Source organism: Ambystoma mexicanum, chromosome 6p (assembly GCF_040938575.1).
Source record: "Ambystoma mexicanum isolate Mex_15411 chromosome 6p, UKY_AmexF1_1, whole genome shotgun sequence".
Lineage (NCBI taxonomy): Eukaryota > Metazoa > Chordata > Amphibia > Caudata > Ambystomatidae > Ambystoma > Ambystoma mexicanum.
Genome location: NC_090935.1, coordinates 1,114,522,512 through 1,114,546,557, shown reverse-complemented (window position 1 = coordinate 1,114,546,557; position 24,046 = coordinate 1,114,522,512). Strand labels below are relative to the sequence as shown.

Here is a 24,046-nt window from a genome sequence, read left to right as displayed (position 1 = left end):
AAACCTTAACACATTTCATTTAAAATCTTAAATCTCTTAATCACAAATATGCAAACCAAGTTTAAAAAAAAGAAAGTACACTTCCAAAACACTCAACACATAAAAACATTATCTTTAAATCCATAGTACTGTACCACATAACAGATGGCAGGAGGTGCCACCACCTTTAGCTTTACCATTTCCGGCAGACATTTTTCCAGATCATATACGCTGCATTTGTAATTACATTTGACTCTTCACACAAAATAGTGGCCCAAAATTGATTGCCAGCAATGCCTTCCACACTACTTAAATATTTGCTGTAATGGATCTTATACAACGGCAGCAGGTTGGTACATTGCATAGGAACCGGTCCAATGTCTTCCTATGATACCTTGCATATTATGCATTTGCTTTCTTCCACCTGAATACGCTCCGTAGCTCCAATAATCATGCGAGTAAGCAATAGGTTGAAGCGAAGGAGCATTATAAACTGGTGCAGATTTTGGTCAATAGTCAACCTAATGTAACCCTTTAGTGTTAAATGGGTGAATGTCTGATAAATTCAGAATGTTTTTTCCCATGGAAGCAAACAAGATTATTGGCATGGTCCCATACATAAGCTTTATTTATCAAAGTTCTCCTGAGCATGACGATGCCTGCATCAAAACATTTCTCGCATGACCAATTTATCTGCTCAAAAAACAGACGAAAGCCATACAAGTCATTCATAGCTTGAGATGTACAAGTCATCCCTATACGTTAGAGGCATGCCAGCTGAGTAGCAGGTTACCACAGTCTGAATATTTTATACAGTAACAGGCTTCTATTTATTTTGAGCATAGTTGTTAATGATAGAAGTCCAAGGTCGATTGCCTCTATGGGGTGGACGGGCGACCAAGCCCAAGATTTCTCCACCAGATGTATCCCTCAAGAATGTCAAGCCACTGCAGCTGTAATGTTTCTTTCTTAGAAAACACAAGGCCTAAAAAGCCACTAAGCCTAAGATTCTCGGCCATACTCTATAAAGGAAAACATAAGAGGGTACTCGTCAGGATGTCTTACAAAAGAAGACGAGTCCTCTGTGCAGAATCCTATACTAACCACCACTCCAAAAGAAAAACAAACATTCAACAAAGGTATACTTGGAGCCCTTGCCCAAACAAAAGGAACGGTGGATGGTTTCTAATCTGAAACCCTGGTGGTTTTCTCATTATTAAAAGGGAGCTCTTTCAGCATGGGTCCTACATTTCTTTCATAAAATTATTATATACTTTGCCCAAATCTCTAATTTGGATGAATAATACCCTCTATGATCCCATTACGTTATATCGTGGTAGCCAACAAAGCTGTCGTTAATCTCTGCTCCTTTTTATTTTAGCTCTAGAAGCAGTGCTCCAACATTTTTGGAATGACCTCACTATTCAAAGATTTAACTTCAATAATTTAGAAGTAAAGGTCACAGCTCATGCAGATGATATAACTCTATACTTAACTAACTCCCATGCTTCACTTAAGAACATATTGCATCATATTAACTTCCATTCCAGCGTCTCAGGATATAAACTTAATGCTGATATAATCACACATTGTCCTCCTTTCTAATCTGTACCCCCATTTGGATCTTCAATATTTTGATGCATCTTGGAATACCGATCGCATAGATGATCTTGGTCTACTGAAGACTCCAACACTATCATAAATCTTAATTTTAAAAAGATGTTCACTAAACTCAATGAATTAACTGACAAATGGTTACCTCTCCCTTTGTCCTGGTTGGGTCGATTAGAAACCATTAAAATGATGCTTTACCCCATCATTTTGTAACCTGTATGATACCTTATATATTTCCTGATTTGCTCTTTAAAAGAATTGATTCAATTTTGTTAAAATTTCTTTGGAATAATAAAACCTCCCGGATTGCAATTAATACATTTAGATTGCCTAAATGCACAGGTGGTGTTACCTTTTCCGACTTCTGCTTCTATCATTCTCTTGTCCTCCGACATTTCTTCAGGCATACTTTATTTCCCAAAGTCAATGATATCCCTCCTGTATGGTGCCACTTGGAAGCTTCCCTACCTATTCAATCCATTCAATCTCAATGACCTAAAATATATTGATGGACTACTTATTAAAAAATATTTTGTTCTTCGCTGTGTCAAACGTGCATGGAATTGCCTTTTAGATACTATTGGTGACAATGCGACCCAATCCAACACTCCTATTTGGTACAACAAAGAAATAAAGATTGCAAATAAATCAATACATTGGCTTTCGTGGATTAGCAAATGCATTCTTTATACTCAATTATTTCAGGGAAATGTTCCCATTCCATTCAACTTTTTACAATCGCATTATAATCTTGAAGACATCGAACATGCAGTTCATCTCAATCTCATCGATGCAATCCCAAATTCCCACTCAGATTCTTATTCCAAAATTATTCCAGACCACAGATATATTTGTTAAATCTACTTGAATCAGGGCATCATAATTCTTTGTTCATGCAAAGGACAATAAAAGACTAGTCTAAAACGGAACTGTTTTCTTTTCACTCCAACGCATTTCTAGATTGACTTCTCAGTAACCAGGTAGTTGTTGGTCCTGCAATTACAATCAAGCCTCCTTTAAAAATATGATCTACAAATGTAATTTTGTTCGCTCTTTTTGGTCTCTGATATGGCCTATATTGCAAAATATATTTGAATTCTGTGCCGTTGTAATATTGGAATTTCTTTTTTTATTCATCACAAGTTTAATTCAGCAAATGTAATGTATAAATTGTTCTGGCGTTTCAGGTTATTACTAAACATTGTAAAGAAACAAAACCTTAACCTCAATGAATGGTGGAACTCATTGTGTTCTACTCATAGAAATTAATACTGTATTGTTAGTTCAGCTCATCAACAGCACAAATTCAAATTAAAGTGGGATCCATTCATTGAATTTCTCAATTTCAACCCTCCGGTTGCTGGAATTCGACACGTTGATTGCAATTCAAATGTTCCTAAACCTCTATGAACTTGTACAGAATAATAATAATAATATTTTAGATCTCTGATGTTTACCCCCCCTGCATGTTTCTGTAACATTTGTTGTCACGTCTTATATTGTTTATCAGATTATTGAAGTATGATAATCAATTGCTGTTAGTCGATAATTTAATACGGTCTAACATTAGGCATTATACTTAATGCATTTACATTTTATATATTTCTGCATTATCTTATTGCATTTATGAATTTCAATAAAAATTATTCAAAGAGGGGGTGAAAAAAGGGGTATTCCTTGCCCAGATACACAGTTCCCCCAAATACCCTGAATGTCTCTTCAATCGTTCCCTCATATTTATTGGCAGTCTACAGTTGACCTCTTTCCTCTGGTCTACAGGGGTCTACCTGTTTTTCGTCTGGTCTCATGGCCTCTTTCCCACTTGGGAATTCCAGGGCCATCTCCCACTCTGAGCTTTCACCTTGTATTCCCCACCTAGGAAATTCTTGGTGCTCCCGCCACCTGGGTGGTGAATTGTTACCCCCCCCTTTGCCCCTCTTGGGGTCTTCTTGTGGTTGAGCCCTCTTTGGGATCTCTTGGGGCCAACCCCCTGCCTTGGTGTTCTTTTGGGGTCACCCCCGCCTTGGTTTTACTCACGTTTCGTCAGTCAACTTGCCTTGGGGTCTCGCTCCCCTCACCCTACGCCTTGGGGTTCTTTTGGGCTCATCCTACCTTGGGGTTTCTTTGGTTACACCCCGCCTTGGGGTCTTGCTCCGTGCACCCGGCCTTGGGGTCTCACCTCTCTCCCACCCATTGGGGCCTCTTTAGGTCTCACTGCCCTCCTCCTGGAGCCACCGTGTACCTCTGGTTTCCATGGGGTGCTCCTTGCAAAGGGCCAGCGAGTTTGTTCAATTTGCACCGCTTCTTTGGGTTCTCTGCATTGTTCCGCATCAAGTGTAGCTTGCTCTCTCCCCACGCTGGCACCGGCAGGACTTCTGCGACTGCCTCCCTGTATGCTTGTTACTCACTGTTACGAACAACTTTCTTTTTGCACCTTGCCCTCCATAGATTCCTATGGGAACCCCCATGCCGTTTGTTTGTTTTGAACCCTGTCCTGATGTTTTAGAGATCAGCAAAGCCTTCTGCTCTACTTCCCTTGCCAGTTTTGCTCCTCCTTATGGGGAAACTGACTAGTCCCCAAGACTGTCAGTACTGAGAGACTATCTCGCTTTATGGATTCTTCTATATTTACAATTGTACACATCACTTTACAGTGAAGTGCAGTTAGGATAGCTTGTATCCTGATCACATTTTATATAATGGCTTTTTGGTTACTTTGACAATGGGCACTTTCCCATTTACTGCAAAAGGACACTAAAAGGTGGCTAGCACTCTAAAATGGCTGTGCCACTAGATTTTCAACTGTTCTTGGCCATACTGTTCTTTGGCCTTCTTAGGTCAGGAAATACCTTACATGGAAAGCCCTTTCCCTGGAAAGCTGCTGCTTTTGAGAGCAAGAGGGTTGTGTGTGAGCCAGAGGGGGCAGCTGGGACCATCTGGTCCCAGTCCACATCCTCTGGTACCCGAAAGTCTGTTGCTGGACACATGTGATGACCAGCGGTTGTCCATGATTGAATGTTGCATATCATTACGATTTATGGGCTTGAGCTTGCTCCCAGCCTGAACCTTGGCTAAAAGGACAGGTCCTGCAAGTGCTCATCAGATCATTGTTGGAACCAAGACTTCTACAAAGAACAGCTGCCTGCTGACAACCAGAAGACGATCCCTGCAGCTGACCAGCATAGACTCCAGTGATTGGCCCAGTGAAGCCTCTGCTCCTCTGCCTGATCTCAGAAGACCCTTGTTGGTGCTTCTACCCCTGAACTGGGGGAAACCAACGGGTTTTGACCGCAGTTTGAGGAGCTGTATCTTCTAAGCTTTCGGAAGCATCCCTACAACTAATGGACTGAACAGCCCTCTCCTCAGCTACATTGCTACAGCTGTCGTTCTGAGCAGAGCATTGGAACTTTGTAGATCTCCAGCTTGTCCCACAAGTCACCTGTCCTCGCACTTGCAGCCGTCCTATTCCAAGGAAAGCTGAGCTGGGACTGCTTGTGTTCACTGCTGTACACTCACCTGTTGCCACATGGCTGTGTGGCATGTTGACCATCGCTGGAAAACTACTTCAATCCCATGAGGTGTCCTGAGAGGGTCTGCACCGGACAAGTCTACATTTTTCTTTGTTTTGGGTCTTCTTCGGGAAGCCTACTGAAACTGTTTTCTGGGCAGCGCGACCAACACCCGACTTGGAAAGTGACCTCTACACCCGCGACCCCTGAGCCTTCCTCGCCCGAACCAAGTGTAAAAGATTGTGTCCCCAATAGATTCTGGAAGTCCTGCAGTAGTATCTGGAAGAATCAGAGTTAGGGGGTAAGTTAACATACATGTTTCTTCCCACCGCTCCAACCCAGTCTTCCATAGTGCAACACTGGGCATAAAGTCCTTGAGCTAAACTCCCTCTGGTTGATGAACCTGGGTTAAGGATTCTTTCCTAACTCTTCTGGTGAATAGGATAGAGTGGGGTACTTAACTGAATTTGGGTAAATACTTATTCAACTTTTAAAAACGTTTCTAAAGCACTACCACAGCCCACTGTGTTATTTCTGAATACCTTACCTAAAGAGGCCATATATTGAAACGTGTGGCTTTTGGGTCGAAGGTGACATACTATCTTAGGGTTGAACTTCACAATATTCAGGGAAGCTGTACATTTACCTCACTGCTCCTGTTCACCTCTCGGAAAGGATCCACCCCGTCTCCTCTACAAGGCCAACCAGATCTTTCTATACCAACATGCTCTATGTGCCACTGGTAAAAAGAGCCAGAGCAGGTGGTTCTAGCTTCCCATATCTTGCACCCACACACTGGAATGCCCTACCCCCACAATCCGAGGTGAGGCCTCCCTCATCGCTTTCCGTAAAGCAATGAAAACCACCCTCTTCCTGTAAGGTACCTCGCATCAGCATGAATACTATACATATGACCCACTGCATAAGGTGTAATGTAATGACCAATTGCATAAGCTGTAAGTATTGAACTATGTCAGTAGTATTTATAATGTACCAACGTCTGCTACCACTCCTGTATTTCTGTAACTAAGCTCTAACAAGTAACAGCGCCTCAATGCCCTTGGGCTGTTTGTGCGCTATATACATTTAAATAAATAAATGTGCTTCTTCTGACCATTTTCACCTCTTTTCCTTGCAGCCGACTACTCATTTGTTTAACACATTTATATGCAATTCTATTCTCCTAATGGTGAATTTATCCATAGGTTTATATGATTTTTGGTATAGCAATACTTACCTGTGATTTTAATATGCTTAGTGTAAATTAGAGGGCTAAATAACATTGTAAATACTACTGTGTACCCAGAATTACTGGTGTTACTCTGTGTGGACTCATTGTAGCCCTAGACCAGGGTTGTCCAACATGCGACCCTCCAAGCTATTTTATGTGGCCCTCCAAGCCCAAGAGAACAGAAAGCATTAAGGTTACTTTTGTACATTTTGTATTTTATCACAGCGAGCGTTGTGGCTGCAGTTTCAGGGTAGGAATTGTCGTCCAGACACGTTACGATTTCCATTGGCTGAGAAACGGCCAATGGGAATACTGTTACCATGCAAGGCATGTTGTAGTAGTGGAAATAAATAAAATAAATAACTGCCTTGCATGGTAACAGTATTTCCATTGGCCGTTTCTCAGCCAATGGAAATCATAATCACGTAATGTGTGTGGGTGGAATGAGGGGCACAGAGCGCCACATTCACACATCTGCATTGCCGAGCCCAGGGCAGAGCCTGCGTGTGCCAGCAACTCAGCCCATCCCAGGTTCACAGTGCTACGTGCGGTGCACACCGAGGCCTAGTTCTCCTTGCCTCCAGCAGTGGGAAGTACTGCCTGCCATAGTTTCCGACGTAGGTTTGCGGCATGCAGTGCTTTTGAGCCTCCCGAGATACTGCTAGCCAGATACACCAAAACACAAGTATCTGGCCAGCAGTATCTCGAAGGCTCAAAAGCAGCGTGGGCTGCCTTAATGTTTGAACATGCCGCCTCGAGAGGGAGGGCACAAGTTGTATCACTTTTCCTTGCCAAAATGGCTAGGCAACACAATCGCGCCATCCACACCCGGAAAAACAGCACAGTGGGTAAAATGGCTGGTGCTCTATCCAGTTTTTGTTTTTGCAACTGACAAGTGCTAACCTGGACGAGGCAAAACAGCCCTTGGTAGGTGTCCGTGCTCCTGTCGGAGGAAGGCCAGCTTCGGGAGTGAATTTTCAGAGCGCATAACACCGTAGCCAACCAGATCCAAGACACTGCGGGCTTTACAGCAGACACCATGAGGTCAATTCCCTCCCCGGTTCCTACAACATGGCCCTCAGTGATCGGATTACCGGCGCACCGGTCACCCCCCCCCCATATACCCATCCCCCCCATTCCCCCCCCCCCCCCCGAGTCCAAGGAGAGGATGGCACCCGGCCATGTCTAGTTCTTCATACTTAAAGATTGTGCTCACATTGTGTTTCTTCAATTAGGTTCACCTTTGGGTGATCACTTTTCCCCATTTTATCTGTTGAATTGGATTATGTTTCTTTCATTAACACAGTAGTAACGAATGTGTATTACAGAGATAAGCTGCCATATGTATTGGGCACACTGCACAGGTGGCATCAATCATTAACACAGATGTAATTAATGTGTCTTGCAGAGGTAAGCTGCCAAATGTATTGGGCACACTGCACAGGCAGCATCACTCATTAACACAAGTAATGAATGTGTATTACAGAGATAAGCTGGCATGTGTATTGGGCACAATGCGCAGGCAGTATCAATCATTAACACAGAAGTAATGAATGTGTATTTTAGAGATAAGCTCAGGCAGCATCAATTATGCTTTGTAAAGGACAATGTTGGCCTAAATTGGGACCAGCCAGAATAGACATGTTGCTACAGAGGCATATTTTGGGCACAACCAGCATGACAATGCGTTACATCAGTGACAGTGCTGTCTTACACTGTGGACACATAGATCATTAAAATGTGTTGTGCTGTAAAATGTTCTTGTCTGCTGTTGGTGACATGGAATTTTCATGTTCCCCTTTAGAACAGAGTATAAACGTATGGCTTTTTGGTCAGTTTTTCTGCTGTAAAATGCACCCTTTCAAACCCATATTTGAAAAAAAATTCTTGGAGGGCGAACCCCCCCCCCCAACCCTCCCTAGATCCTTATAGCTCCCTCGCTAGGCTTGGTCGCCCCCATTATTTCAGGAAAATATGAACACATACACACTGAAAGAAATCACAAGCAGCTGGCCTCGGATCATTTGATGAAGGGGCTCCCTTAGATACTCACTGCCCCTGACACCAAAAGCTATCTTTGGGACTGCATGGCGCATCACTGCCTGTGATGCTTTTGTGTCAAAGGTCACACAATATCGCTTTTTAATTATACTGCTTTGGGTGAGGTTGTGGACTTTTGGCTCGCCGACCCACAGGGGGACAAAAAGTTAATGCTTTGGCCCCACATTCAACAAGCCTGCCCCTAGACCATTCTCACACTTTTCCTGAGAAAGTCTTAACGGCCCAGCTACCTTACCTTAATTGAGTTTTGGCTATCCTCTCAATTTCTTCCCCGTTGACCATAAATGGGGGCTAGGAGGAATCTCAAAATCTTCCCACTAAGGGCTGATTTTGGAAATGCATCTTAACGCCCACTTTTCAGGAGGCATTCGTTCCTCCATTCTCTTCTGGCCCGGGCACTTCTGACTCATGACCCAGCAGGGATTGGAGGCGTTCTGCAGGATCTGCCGCACCTGGATCTGCCCAACACTTGGCATATGGTCCCTCCGTCCTACCACACCTCCCAAGAGAAGGTCTCGGTCCTTCACCTGCTCTGCAGGTTTCTTCTCTTCATTTCCACTGCTGATTGGCTCTTTATCTCTCTCTCTCTCATCAGCATTAATCACCTTTCTTTGAATTAAGGCGAGGAGGCGAATACAGAGGGTCTGAATGCATACTGGCCATTCTTACGGGAAGTTGCTCATTCTCATACCGTTTAATTCCCATAGAGCCAACAAAGATATCAGGATCTGGAGATAAGGGAGTATAACTTGTATCCAATTCTAGGGATTTCCTGTCCTTTAAGGGGGTGGTCGGCCACAGTGAGATCATGCTTGTCCTGTCCCCTAGGGGGTGTTAAGCATAGTGGGCTCACCTCCCTAGTCCCAAAGGGAGCGGGGATGAATATCCTGATTTTGTCACAGACTTATTAATTTCTTTAAGTTCTGTTCTTGGACATTTTCTTTAAGCTAAACATTCCCTTTGGCTTGGGGAAGGCCCAAAATGGCCGTTGTGCACACAAAGTCTCAGCGACTGAACCTGCACCCTCTATAGTAATTTGGACTGGTATAGACCAGCCTCTAGCCCTCGGCAGGCTTTTAGCATATCCTGTGGGAGTGAACCTGAAGGTTTGTTTTTGGGCCAACCAAATTGGCTAACCACCAAAATCTTTCTTGGGTTCCCTGGTGTGCGACAAGTTGGCTGGCTTATGCCAGCCCATGGGTGTGTGACTATCTAGGGGGGACCTCTGCTGCATTTTTGCCAGAGTCCTGTTGGACTCAGCAGGTTTAATTACCTCCTGTGTAATTTTGGTGCTGAAAGCTGCTACAACAATTTTGAGACCAAGTTTGGCCATACTTTCTAGGCTTTGGTCTCTGAACGTCTGCTCCGGTTCAGATTGAGCTGTGGGACTCAATTCCTGACTGTCCGGTCCCCCAACCCCACCCCCACCCCCACTCCTGGTCCTCCCTGTGTGCTTGACTGGGACATCTGTGCTGAGACCATCTCAGGGATGTTCCACCATCGACTTGCCATTTGATGACCTTGATCATTTGCCTTGGTGTAGGAAGCTGCAGTTGCCCAGAAGGATGTTGGGACCCAAACATCCCGCCGCTCTTGTTCGTTTGGGCCGTCATGTGTCACGTAGTCTTTGGTTTCCGTTGTTGGACCGGTTTCCTACTGGTTTGGTTACATTGCGTGGTCCTCCAAACCATTGGAATTTGCTTTGCCAGGCTCCACAGTCTTTCACAAGACATCCTCACCATAGCTTTCACTTCTCGCTGGTGGATCTCATTCCTGTGAAGGCAGTTTATTCTTTTTGTCCACCGTATGGTTTGTTGTTAGTCCAGGGTTCAAGTACCTAAGTGACCAGATCCTGTAAAGCGCATTTGTAAAAGAACAGCTACAATCACCCAGTTGTTTCGGCTTTTTGGGAACCAAAACAATGAGTATTTACATCGAAGTCCTCAGTAGGTGGGTTAATCAATAAACTTACGCTCAGCGGTAATACGTAGTCTGTGATCGTTGGGTTCTGCAGGACTCAGCACGTTTTGCCATAGACTTGTCTTGGCCAGAATCCTGCTTAGCGGAGTCTCTTCCTGGAGTTGCTGGGCCTCGAAACTGGCACTGGAGCAATTCAAGAGGGTCTCCTCTGACATAACCTGGACTGGGTTGCGGTTGTCTCCACACCTGTGGACCACACATGGTACTTGGCTTTCTTTCCCCCATAAGAAAGGCTGTGTGCAGTGTGATGAATCCTGTGGATCACTCACTAATTCCTTTGCAAACGTCTCCTCTCAAGTGGCCAGGGAAAAAGAGGCTTTGTGACCCTGACCTTGGGGGTGGTCTGCAAGAGGATCACCAGTGGGGAGGGGGGGGCAAAAAGGCTCAGGGGAGTGAGAGCATTTCGTGGGACGAGACACAGTATTTGTCTTCCTCTGAACAGGAAAACTATGTAATGCCAAAGTATGCAATGGCTTGCTGTATCAACCATCTCGCAGTACCAGAGACCCACATGTAGAAAAGGGCAAAAACACTAACTAAACCATAGACCTTAGAGGAAATAAAAGCCTTTTAAAAAACCCAAGAGATTTGTAAAGTTCCACCCAAAAGGTATAGTGAAAAGGAATTCATAGCTAATAACCTAAAAGAATTGCCTTTTCCTTTTCAATCAGGTTTAGCTACTAACCTTCATGATATTTCTTTAAACATGTTATAAAGAACAAAGTGAGATGTGAAAGTAAAACAGAAATAAGAAATGCTAATTTTGTCATTGGGGACTTCAAGTGCCACAATCCTCCAAGTACTGGGACGAGGAAGAGGACTGAAGAGCAGTACTATGGGAGTGGTCAGTTAATAAATGCAGATTGCCCACACCTGAGGGAGACCGGGAGGCTTAAAAGGTGCCCTCGGGTTGCAGGCAAGTAGTTGTGGTGGGAGAAGTAGTGATGGGACAGAAGGAATCAGTAGCAGCAGGAAGCAGAAGCAGTGTGGTGTATGCAGGCTGTCCAAACTGCTGGAGGAGAGAGAAGACGCTGGGGCCACTGCATGGCAGTGAGGAACTGTCGGTCCTGAGGGGGTCTGTGCATCCAATTCTAGATTGCAGAGGTCGCACAGCAGAAAGCGTTCAAGGGGAACCTTGCCCTCCGACGATCAGGTCTGCAGAGGCTGCACAACGAGAAGTCAAGGCCAAGAACGTTTTTCCTTCCCAGAGGCCGTGTTAGGTGGCTCGCATGCACCAGAGGGCCTCGACGTCTCTGGTGGCTGGAATGCTTCAGAGAACCTCAGGGGACACGAGGGCTTCATTACTAAGTGGTCCTGCCGGTAGCAAGCCAGAAGAAGTTGGCTGTGTCCATAGAAGCCAAAAGAAGACTACTTCGGTAAGCAGCATGAGGAACAGAAGAGCACATCTTACCCAGTGAGTTCACAGTCTGTGTGTGACCCCAGAGCGCTCCTTCCCCACTCGCGTATGCAAGTAAAGTGTACGGCGAGTAAAGTCACCCTTGATAAACTTGCAAAACCAATAACACCAACATCCGGCATAACCGTTCCAGAGAAAAATGGCAACCATATCCAAGATGGAGCCCGTCACAAAGCAGTCTGATCAACATCAGAAAAAGTATAGAATTCTCTTGACCAAGATTTTGGTTACAGTGTTGGGCCAAACCAACAACGCAGGACTAAAAAACAACAAAAGGATTGCTCTTCCTTAACATCAGTTCAGTAAGGCAAGTCTCGCAAATCTCCGTCCAGGTTCCTTCACTAGGACAGGTTGGCACTTCAGTTACTCTTTTTTTAAGTTTCCCCACACTTCTTTCCGGACTCTTTGTTCTGTAGTTTGAGGCCACCTGCTACTCATCTTTGCCTCAGGGAAAAGACTGCCTCCAGCTTTTTTTCCTTTGCAGATGGGGAGCAGGTGCAAGTGGATATAGGTCACTTGGCCTAAACCCCGCCCAACTGGTGCCTTCCTGCCTGCCGCTCTTTTTTCACCACTTAGCAAGCCCCGCTCACCTGGTGCCTTCCTGCTTGCCGCTCTTTTCCACCACTTCGCAAGCCCCGCCCACCTGGTGCCTTCCTGCTTGCCGCTCCGTTTCCCTACCTAAGGAGCCCTCCAGCCTCTTTTCCTTTGCAGATGGGGAGCAGGTGCAAGTGGATCTAGGTCACCTGGCCTAAGCCCCGCCCACCTGGTGCCTTCCTGCGCGCCGCTCTTTCACCACTTAGCAAGCCACGCCCATCTGGTGCCTTCCTGCTTGCCGCTCTTTTTCACCACTTAGCAAGCCCCGCCCACCTGGTGCCTTCCTGCTTTCCGCTCTGTTTCCCTACTTAAGGAGCCCTCCAGCTTCTTTTCCTTTGCAGATGGGGAGCAGGTGCAAGTGGATCCAGGTCATCTGGCCTAAACCCCGCCCAACTGGTGCCTTCCTGCCTGCTGCTCTTTTTCAACAGTTAGCAAGCCCCGCCCACCTGGTGCCTTCCTGCTTGCCGCTCTTTTCCACCACTTCGCAAGCCCCGCCCACCTGGTGCCTTCCTACTTGCCGCTCCGTTTCCCTACCTAAGGAGCCCTCCAGCCTCTTTTCCTTTGCAGATGGGGAGCAGGTGCAAGTGGATCTAGGTCACCTGGCCTAAGCCCCGCCCACCTGGTGCCTTCCTGCTTGCCGCTCTTTTTCACCACTTAGCAAGCCCCGCCCACCTGGTGCCTTCCTGCGCGCCGCTCTTTTTCACCACTTAGCAAGCCCCGCCCACCTGGTGCCTTCCTGCTTGCCGCTCTTTCACCACTTAGCAAGCCACGCCCACCTGGTGCCTTCCTGCTTGCCGATCTTTCACCACTTAGCAAGCCACGCCCACCTGGTGCCTTCCTGCTTGCCGCTCTTTTTCACCACTTAAAAAGCCCCGCCCATCTGGTGCCTTCCTGCTTGCCGCTCTTTCACCACTTAGCAAGCCACGCCCACCTCGTGCCTTCCTGTCTGCTCTTTTTCACCACTTAGCAAGCCCCACCCACCTGGTGCCTTCCTTCACCATCACCGTCTTGTGGCCAATGCTGGATTTGACTTTTATGGACTTCATTCATTCACGGTGTGTCACTCTTTCTCAACTCTCATGCTGGACTTCCTTTGCATCTTGTACTCATGGTGGCCCTGAATCATGCTGTTCCCATCTTCATCTTGTATCCTGGCTTGCAACATTATGTGTTACTACTGACATCTGCAATTGTATTCGCTCTCCACTCTTGCTTCTCCACTTTTTGACTGCTTACTCTCTTTTCTCTCCTCCTTTCCCTTCTCCCTTTTCCTATCTCCTCCCCTTACTTTCTTCTATGCACTTACTCTATCAGAATTGTCCCTGGACCCAATATGATAGCAACCTTGTCTGTTTCCTCCACCCCCCCATTACTGTTTTTTCCTCCCCACGACCCCTCCAGCACTATCTGAAATATCGTCAGGCCGAGTACGATAGTTAATTTCACATACTTATTGTTCATGGCCTGTAAGAATGTGGTTGTATTTTCCCTTGTTCCCTCCCTTGCCTTGAAGCGCTTTGAAACACATTTTGTATAGGCGCTATATAAATAAACAATCATATCATATCATTTGCTTTCTGCACTTGCACATGAGGCCAGAGAACAGATGAAGCCGGAGTTTGGTATTGTGAAGGCATCATAAAGTAAGACACAGACAACAGATTCAACTTGTCAGGATGGAGTAATGCCTACTTGCTGAAAAGTAAGGATATTCTGTGTCAATAAGTTCAACTAAAAATTCAGTCTATGTCCAAAACCTATACTTGCCCTCGCTACTAACCAAATACAATGCATAGGGATGTCAGCAGCCAAATTAATAGTGTTAACAAATAAAGTTCTAAGCTTCTTCCAGCTCCTGGCTTATACTCCGCTTTCCCAAGTTCAGAACAGTTAAAAAGGCCTTGGGGTTCCCTTCCCCAAGTGTGCAACCCAATTCACAAAGTCTTGAGGTTCCCATTCCCAAGAGTACATATCCCTTTCAGCTTGCAAAAAGGACAATACCAATGCAGATCTTCTAGTTTTAATACACCAATTCCAAAACTTCTTGGTCCTCCAGGCTTTTCTCGATTTAAGGTCTCAGAGGTTCTCTTTTCCAAGAGCTCAAATGTCCTGCTTTCAACAAAAAAGAAAGAAAAGATGAACAAATAGCAGTTCAAATCTTCTGGCTTCCAAAAGAAAGGTATCAGTGTTGACTTCCCCAAGAGTCAATACAGTTCAAAGTCTTGGGTTTCCCTTCCCTCAAGAATCCAGCTCTTTCATCTTCCCAAAACCAATCAGTTCAAATCTTTGGTCAGCCAGGCTTTTCAATAGTTCACATGGGTTGCTCCGTTTCTGCATTTACCATTCACTTCAGCAACTGTTGTAAAATACAAGCTTCTTTACATTTGTTTTCTTTGGCTCTTTCCAAGTAGGGGTCACTCGGTCTAGGCGCAGTTGTCAGACCACACGGTCCATGTATTACAGGTCTTGCAACTGATAACCTTAGGCACTTTTTTATGCTTCTGTATTCTTCAGGGTTTTGCCAATATAGGTTTTCTCTCTTAACCTGTAGTTCTCTGGGCTCCTGTATCTTTGGGCAATACTTATTTCACATTCTTCTTGGCAATCTGTTTGGCTTTGCCAAAACTTGTCTCCCACAACTTTATCTTTGGCCCACATTTATTTCAGATTCTCCTTGGCAGTTTTTTGGATTTGCCACAACTTGTATCTCTCACAACTCACTCTGTGGTGTTAACCCCAGCTCTTCCCCAGTGGGAGCTACTTTGAGAACCTCTCACTCCCTCAGAGACCTGCAGCGATCGGGAGGCTTTGGTGTCCCACACTCATGCTATGGACACCGGGCAGGGAAGACAGCAGAATTGTCGACCCTCTCAAGCCAGCCTTGACACCAGCATCTCTGTTGCACTCTACTCAGACAGGCTTCCCTCAAGCCAGTTCCTCTCCAGCTCGCTCTGCTTCTCCAAGGCACATCCTGCTCTCCAGGTCGTCTCTCCCCCTCTGCTGAGCATTCACCATTGTTATACACCTGGGACTTGTTAAATGACTGCAGGTGTGAGTCCTTCACTTTAATTGCCTGACCATGCTGGACATGCTTGGCCATTACAATTTAATTTCTCCAAAGCAATCTTCCTCGTCTCAGTACCAAAGTGGTGTGAATGAATGGAAGTGTGCATAACTCCTGGTTGTTCCCCTCTCATTTTGGTACTGAGCTGATAATTATCTGTACTAACAAGAGGAAGTTGATGTGCGTTTATCCCGCCTAAATGAGGTTGCATCGTACTAGTTGATCTCTTCCTCGTCCCAGTATAACAATGGCAATTTGACAGTAAGCTACAAAGGCTGTTGGGACAGAAGGTTCCTTGTGAAAAGGGAATGGGGGATGGGGGATACCATGTCTCACCCAAGGACGCCCTCTCCCCAAGTTCCCTCCACCCAGGTGATCCTCCCTCCCATATCCACACCCAGGTTCGGCATCCAAAAGCAATGGCCTTTCTCTGGCCACCTAAGCAGAGGATGCCAGCGAAAAAGAAGTGAGGACGCCCTCAGGTTCCTCACAGCATCCACATAAAGAAACACACAAAGCTGCAAACATGCAGAAGGAAACATGAACCAAACAGCTTAGGCTACAGACTTGAATTTTAGGTTCTAGCCGCTGCCCTGTCTTTCGATCATGGCCTTACTCATGAACAGCTTGTCTTCACTTTCCTCCTCAATATATTACAACATCCTTGTGCATAAGAGGCTGTGTCCTGCACCTCATCCCATCTGCTCTCATTCTCCTGAACCTTCTCAACACTATCACATGTGCATACATCTACTCATCCCCACTCTCAATAGCCGGACTTGGAGTGTGCCTGTCTTCCCCACTCAACACCTTTTCAACCAATTCTCCAGTCTTGCCACTGATAATGCTCCTTTCTATTCTCTCTGCTGCCTCCAAACTCCTTTCCCTGGATCTCATTTTGCAACTTCCCAGTTATTTTGACATTCCTTTATCCTGTTGCTCTTTTCCTGGTGTTCCCTCTGTCCTCTTTACAATCTTTCACAACCACCAACTGGTATCTTCTCTCCGTTACCTGAAGGTTTTCTCCTACCACCCAGCCTAAACAGCCCTTCTAAATATGCCACTTCTGATTTTACCCGTTTCCAGCAGCCTTCTAGTTCCCCTTTTCCTCAGTCTCACTTCTCCAACCAGCTTCCCCAATCTGCCATCATCTTATGTTCAACTATTTGATATTACTACTGGCCAGCTCTACAATGCGCCTTTCCCCCCTCTGCAATCTCTCTCCTCTACCACCTCGTTCTACAAGAATCTACACCACTCAATGGCCAGTTCATTACTCCCACACCTTGGATAAAATGCTCAATCCTTTTATAAGGAGCCATGTCTCACCCCCCTCTCCCCCACCCCAACGAGCACCCTGCCTGTTCATGAGCGTGAACACCCGTGTATACTGATTAGTAGGCTGTCAAAAAGCATGTGATTTTACACAGTCCCCTTGATACACCATGTTAGGTCAGCAGTACAAAATGATGGAGCACGAACAAGAGGTAGAGATCAGTGTACCAGTATGAACAGATCATGGGACTCCCCACCAATGATGCAATGTCATGAAAAGGGGAAGCACACAGCATAGAGGGGAGAAGCAGTGGAGAGTGGAAACCTGTAAGAGGCGACATAGGTGGTAGCTGCTGAAGCCTGGCAGAGAGGTAGGCCAGGAAATGTGAGCAGCGAGTGTTCCGATGTTGGTTAGGCTAGAGTCCGATGTAAGCCACTGCTAAAAATGTAAAGGGTTCTGGGACCTGACTGCATTGGCAGGCAGTCTGCAGAGGATACAGAAGGCCAAGTCACCCACAGAAAAAGGGATGCTAAAATCTATCAATTTTGAGGGGTCTACAAGAGCTGGAGAGACCGGACCGATATCAGTAGAGGAGAAAGTATACCATTAAAAGGCAAAAAAGCCAGCGAAACTGGACATCATGAAGTAAGCAAAAAAATATGTGAACCTGGATGTTCCCTTCGGCCAAGGACATTCCTGGTAGAAACCTCCAAAAGGCATCATTCCACACCTACTGGGGGGCTTGGTGAAGGATGTCTTTGTTCAGGTTTACTATGGCTTAGAGACCTACCAATGTGGCTACTGGTTGCCATTGTGCAGCTCCTAGTTTCTAAAGTTTAGTCCCTCCTTTCCACTTTTTCAACGAAGAAATAGTGGATGCCCCTAGGTGGAGCTGGGGTTCATGGCTAAAGTATTCACTGCACTGACAGCTACCTATGCAGCTATAAAGGCCCTTAGCATAGGCACAGCATTAAAAGCTTTTGTGTAGCTTTTCCAGCTGCTGAAACTGAGGGGTTTATTTATATGCCCCAAAAGCCCCTCTGAACAATGCCTGGGTGTTAACCCCAACTGTTCTGTGTTGTGAAACCCTATACCCAGCAAATATTATCCACCTTAACGTGGTATCTCACTGCAAACCACAGTCTGAGGTCACTCTGTGCATGCAACAGAATTAGGAATAAAGTGAGAATCACTAATATTCACTATTACACCCTGAATACAGCTCTTGAAGTCCCTCCCATCTTGGTGAACCACAGTGAACGAATCAACTGTGCAAGATGGCGCAAGCCAAACCAAAAAAAAAATAAAGGAGGTACTAAATGGAATCATTAATGTGGGGGCTTTGGCAGAATTCTTCCCACTGTACTATGTGGGACCACAGGGCTATGAATGAGATTCTCCTAGGCTATGCAGAGGTCTGTTGATCTGGGCCAAGGCACCTCAGAAAAGCAAACGACTGCCACAGGAAATTGGGACTAAAAACTAAAACAAGGGATAGATGCTGGAACTAAATGTAAAAACAGGTCAAACAATGACTGCAGGTTTCATTTGATGCTCCAATCCCAACTGTTCAGTGGAAAGGACGGACAGTTGGGGACAGATGTGTTTATGGCAGACAATAAATTCAATAGGGACACCAAGCAAAGGCAGCAGTCCTGTTTACTTTCATACGGCTGAGCAGAAACTGACTGAGAAAATGGAGGCGTATCCCACAGCACAGAAATCTTGGGAGTTTGTATAGGTGTTTACTTAATGAGGTTCATAGAGAAAAAGAGCATGACATGTTACAATTAGCTTCCTAACAGAACATCCCCCGACCTTGGGTGGGGCATTGCTTAACAGCACAATGCTAGGTCTGTACAATTCCACTATGTCTGCTCATATGACATCCTTTGACTGCACTGGATCTCTCCATCCTGGCATTTGGTCTTCCAACCACGTTTCCTGGGCTGTCTTTAATAAACGATTGCTCAGGAAACAACATAACAGGATGCAGCCTTTTCACCCGGAAAAGGAAAGGTGTAGGGGTGTGTGGGTGTAGGATGAACTGCACCTGATGGGCCAAAAAGCCCAGCTTTTGTAGGACGCTATGGGTCAGACATAAAAGGGTGGTCTCTTGGAGGAGCTGCCTCCTTTGGGCAGGATCATGACATAAAACCAACTGTCTTTGGTCGTACTGCAAGCACCCACTTGATCGCTAATTCTGGTTCCCAGGTAAACGTGCCTTGTCTTCATGAGGGACGCGTCGCTGAGCGCACTTGAACCCTGGCCAGAGCCTAGCATTGCAGCCACACAGCAATATGGGCTTATCAATTCATGCCAGCCAATTATACTATAGCATTTCTCTTGCATCTAGAGTCATGGCTGTGGTGCTGCAGTGCCCACGTTATGTGCACCACCATTGATCCATAGAAAATAGACAAAAACACTTGATAGGAGCATGTGGGGGGTGGGGGGTTCAGTGTAGAAGGTGTGCATGCACATGTGCACAGCACACTTCCCATCATGCCTGGTGCAGTTCCCTTACCGGAAAAGGCCATCTCTAAGTGTGGAGGAAAGGGTACTAGAAATAGGAGCAGAGACTAACAAAGATAAAAGGCCAGAGAAACAAAACCTGGTTTTATTTTATGGACCAATTACATATATGTTCTCAAACAATGCTAAACAGTTAACGATATTTATTGTCTTACCACAATTCTTTAAGCTTTCTTGAACAAGTAAAAGAGCATCTGGTTGAGTCATCTGAACAAAATAAAGACAAAAATCAGTCAAAAAGAAACGTAAGCAGTCAAATTAATAATGAATCGATTTAGGACCAGTTTTCAGCATTTGTTCAAAGGTATTCACTTTCAAATTAACAACGATGGCCAGCTAATGCCTTGGAAGCATTACTTAATATGATTTTGCTTTGGGCTTTGACTTCTGAATATTCACAGACCCAGAATTCACATTTGCCACAGATCTATGTACAAAATGTGTTACACTTAAGTAAACGTTAAGGACTGTGGTAAACCTTGTACTTCCAGTCCATAGTCCTCTGTCCTCCATACAAAAGGGAATATTCCATCCAAGTACCAGGAGACAACATCAACTTTGCACAGAATACATCTGAACATCAGGAAAGCATGTGGCAAGAGACCTAACGAAAGCCAATTCTCTGCTGCCAAGCACAACACTAACACCAGCTTTGAAAACATTGGTTCTTCACTCTGTGCATACCAAAGATGAAAGGACTATGTAATTTAGCAAATGAAAGGTAAGTCCTTAAGGAGGAACAATGGAGTATGGGTGCAAGAAACACAACGGAGAGTACATCAAAGTGAATTACCTGCAAGTATAGTTCTTCAGTATTAGTCTATTTTATAGAGTAACATGGTTAAGGAGTACCCATCACCTAGCTAAAAAGCAAAAAGAAATGTCTCATGGCAGTACATATATATGTTAAACATTACATAAGAGCCTTATATAAAGGCATTTTTTTACAGCTGATATGGCTTATTTTATCCCAAGTGCCACCAGCCCTGCAGAAGGCTTAACTTCACCCCCACCACCTCACACCCCAGAATGGAACCATGTAAGAAAGTCAAATGCAACCTCCATGATGTGGGTCGCATGTGGATCTATGAACTAACGATTTCAAAGAACAAATTACTTACACCTGGTAATGTTCTTTTGAGTGGATGTTCCTCCCACGTATTTCTCATCTTTGATATCTTCCATCCAGCGTCAGCTGCTTCGGAAACCTTTCTCAGCAGAAGGTGCCGTGTGTCATCGAATCGTGCCCCTCGACAGCCTCAGTCTGCTCTCCACCGGGACGTCATCGACTGTATATATAGCACGTAGTGCACCCGTTACTTCAGATCTAGTTTTTCCTCTCTCAAAAGTACTGATGTTCGCGAGGCCATGGAATGGCAAGACGGAGGAGAGGAAGGTGTTCTGTACGTAAAGTCTCCTGAGGGGCAGTACGGGAGGGGCATTGAGGAATTTGTGGGAGGACCATCCAGTTAAGGAACATTACCAGGGTTAAGTAATTTGTTCTTCGAATGGATTGTGTCCTCCAACATATTCCTCATCTTTGATAAACTCCCAAAGCAGCATGTTACTGGTGGTGGGAACAGAGAATGTATCTTTCATTAACGCTTTGTAAAACAGCTTTCCCAAAACTCGCCTCCTGACTCGATGCAAATTCCAGGCAAAAACGGTATGTGAAAGTATGAAGAGAGGACAAAGTTTGAGCACTACACTGGAACCAGTCTCTCTAAAGCCAATGAAGTAGCCACACCCCTAGTTGAGTGTGCTCATAATTGAACCCGGATGTCTTTCCCCGCTAGGTTGTAGCATTCTGATATGCGAAGAATAATCCAGCTGGACCAGGTCTGCTTGGTTACAGCTAAACCTAGCTTATGACCAGCATACCCCACAAAAGGGTGGTCATCTTGCCTAAGCTTTGCCATTCTAGAGATTTAAAAGCTCAAGGCACTCTTCGGATCAAGACAATGAAGTCTCTCCTCCTCCTTGGAGGGATGTGGTGGCGGGTAAAAGGTAGGAAGCGCAATCTGTTATGCTAGATGGAATTCTGAAAATACCTTAGGAAGAAAGGAGGGGGCGGACCCTTAACAAAACCTTCTCCTTGTAAAAGGTGGTAAACGGATGCTTGTAATTCACCGACTCTACGAACCGAGGTAATGGGGTTGCCAGTCAATTCGTCGAAAAAAATTGGTCGACCAGACAAATGGTCGAATCAAATTGGTCGAAAACCATTTCGTCGAATTTTTTTTTTTTCTATTTTAACCCTTTTTTTTTTTTTGGGGGGGTCCCCCCCCAACCCCCTTTTTTTCTCTAAAAACCCATTTTTTAACAAAACGAAAACCCAAAAAATAAATATATAAATAAAAAAAAATTGACGAAATGGTTTTCGACCAAATTGCGTCGACCAAATTGCAGTCGACCAGTTTTTTTTCGACGAGTTGACTGGACACCAGGTAAATGGCCATTAAGAAGACTATTTTGAGGGTCAGCATCCTTACAGGACATGAAGGGGCTCTAACACAGCACCCACAAGGAATTTTAACATCAGGTTCAGATCCCACACGAGAACAATGAACGGAACAGGAGGGAAAACATTAGTTAGTCCCTTCAGAATTGGACGACAATAGGGATCTTAAAGAACGATCCCTGTTCTGGCGAACACCTTAAAAATAGACAGTGATGCCAGATAGCCTTTTGCAGTCGCAACCTGGAGCCCCTGATGGGCCAAATGAAGTAAACAAGACAGCACCACTGGTGCGTCACAGGTGAAAGCGTCTACATTCTTAGATCTGTACCAACTGCAAAATGTGTTCCAATGGCAGCAGTACAGAAACACTTGTGTACAGGCGTCTTATAAATGACTTGCATCATAATTTGTCGCTGGTCTTCTGGCCAAAAGCAACACATTCATTATGTCTTCCTGAAGGTCCCAATCTTTGTATCTTAACTCCTCAGAAACCAGGGGTGAAGGTTCAGGGTCCTGATTTCTGGGTAAAGAATGCAACCCCCCCCTGCAACAGCTGGTACTCTTTGAGGATGACTAATTGGAGAGGGGATGGACATGTCCCAAAAATCTGGGTACCACCTCCAACTGACACAATCCGAAGCTATCAGAGGCATGGACTTCCCAAACTTCCTCAACCTCCTGATGACGTGAAGAATGACTGGAGGAAACGCATATAGGTGTGAAAAGTCCCAGTTCACTACAAACGCATCTCCCAGAGCTCCTCTCGGAGGAAATTCCCTGGAGCAGAACAGGTTGCACTTCCGGTTGACACTGGACACAAACAGATACACTTGAGGGGTTCCCCAAAGGACCACAATCTCTTGAAGGACTTTCTGAGCTAGCTCCCACTCGTGAGAGACTGAGCTCTGCCTGCTCATAGCATCTGCCGCTGTGTTCTCTGCGGCCAAGTGAACAGCAGCGAGAGAGAGATTCCTTCTTGCAATGCCCAAACCCAGAGCTGCATTGCCTCTCTGCACAGTGGTACTGACCTCACACCCCATCTTTTGTTGAGGTAATGCATGGCCACTGTGTTGGCTGTCATTATCATCAGGACATTCTTACCCCGTACAGAGGGCACAAAGCCCATCAACTCTAGCCTGATTGCCCTCAGCTCCAAAGGGTTGCTCGGTACCTGAAGTAGAATCATCATTCTGCCAGAGAACTGTGACCACTGGGATACGATGGCCCATTCAAGAGACCTCATTCTCAGATGGGACTCTGGCACCAGAAAAATGCAGGATGCCATGAGACCACGCAACCTTAGAAAATTGTAGGCTGGTAGATGTTGGGTATTCCAAAACAGAAAACAGGGTCAATTAAGGCTTAATAAGCAGGGATAATAACTGCCTTCCCTAACCGTAAGGGCATACTGATATACAAAAAGAGTTTTGCGCCACCAGGGTGAATAAATCAAAAGGAAATAATCCGGATGTCTCCAATCTGCGCATGTTAACCAAAGTTGCTTGGTTTATGACTACAGGATCGAATCCCCCTCCCGTACTCAACGACTATACTGTTGGTTTCCCTCTCTTTATCCTTTAGGCTGTTGGTGACAACATCACATGCAGCACTAAGGCTACTGCGTTTATATAGCTGAAATGTGTTCCTTCCTTTCTCCCTCCGAACTAGGCACCATACCTTCTGGAGTCCGTGGCCAGACAACCCACCACAACCCATGCCTTTTTCCATCCCCGGGAAGGTTTTGGGTGTCCCACCAGAGGGTCTGAGCAGCTCCCTATCCTGTGTCCAATGGTTAGGACTACCATTTTAACTATCGCAACAAAACTTTTCGTCGAGCCTTGATCTGCAAACAGAAATGTTTTACCCAGAGAACCGTTTTTTGTATACGGTTATTCCAAAACTTCACGATCATCTGCTGAATGTGATGAGCACTCAACTCTGGTGGCAAGGCTTTCCCAAAGGAAGCATCCAGGACTGCTCCAATGAACAAGCTTTGGAGAATGTACCATGTGGGACTTCTAGTAATCGAGGAAGAAGCCCATCTTGTGGAGTAAGTGGCAGGTATGCTGAGGTGCTGCAGGAACTGTTCAGGCAAACAGCCCCTGGTCAGCAAATCTTCCAGGTAGGGGTAGATGTGAATCCCTTGCCTCCTGAGACTTGCTGCCACTACTGCCATCAACTTACTGAAAACCCTTTGGGCGGAGGTGAGACCGGATGACAGAACCCAAAACTGAAAATGAGAACTGCCAATGGCGAACCTCAGGTACTTCTTGTGATGGATAGGCATGATACCATCCAATCATGGAGCTGGAGGGCCTGGAGGAT

At 45.5% G+C, this 24,046-nt stretch overlaps 1 protein-coding gene across 3 annotated transcripts in view; it reads right to left on the bottom strand.

Moving 5' to 3' along the window:
• Window positions 1–24,046, bottom strand: part of TUT7 (terminal uridylyl transferase 7) — a 2,420,963-nt gene that overhangs the window by 1,764,946 nt on the left and 631,971 nt on the right. For all 3 annotated transcript variants that reach the window (XM_069625717.1, XM_069625718.1, XM_069625719.1), the window contains one exon: window positions 19,416–19,467. In XM_069625717.1, coding sequence (XP_069481818.1) covers window positions 19,416–19,467 — 52 coding nt within the window. The remainder of the gene's footprint in view (window positions 1–19,415; window positions 19,468–24,046) is intronic.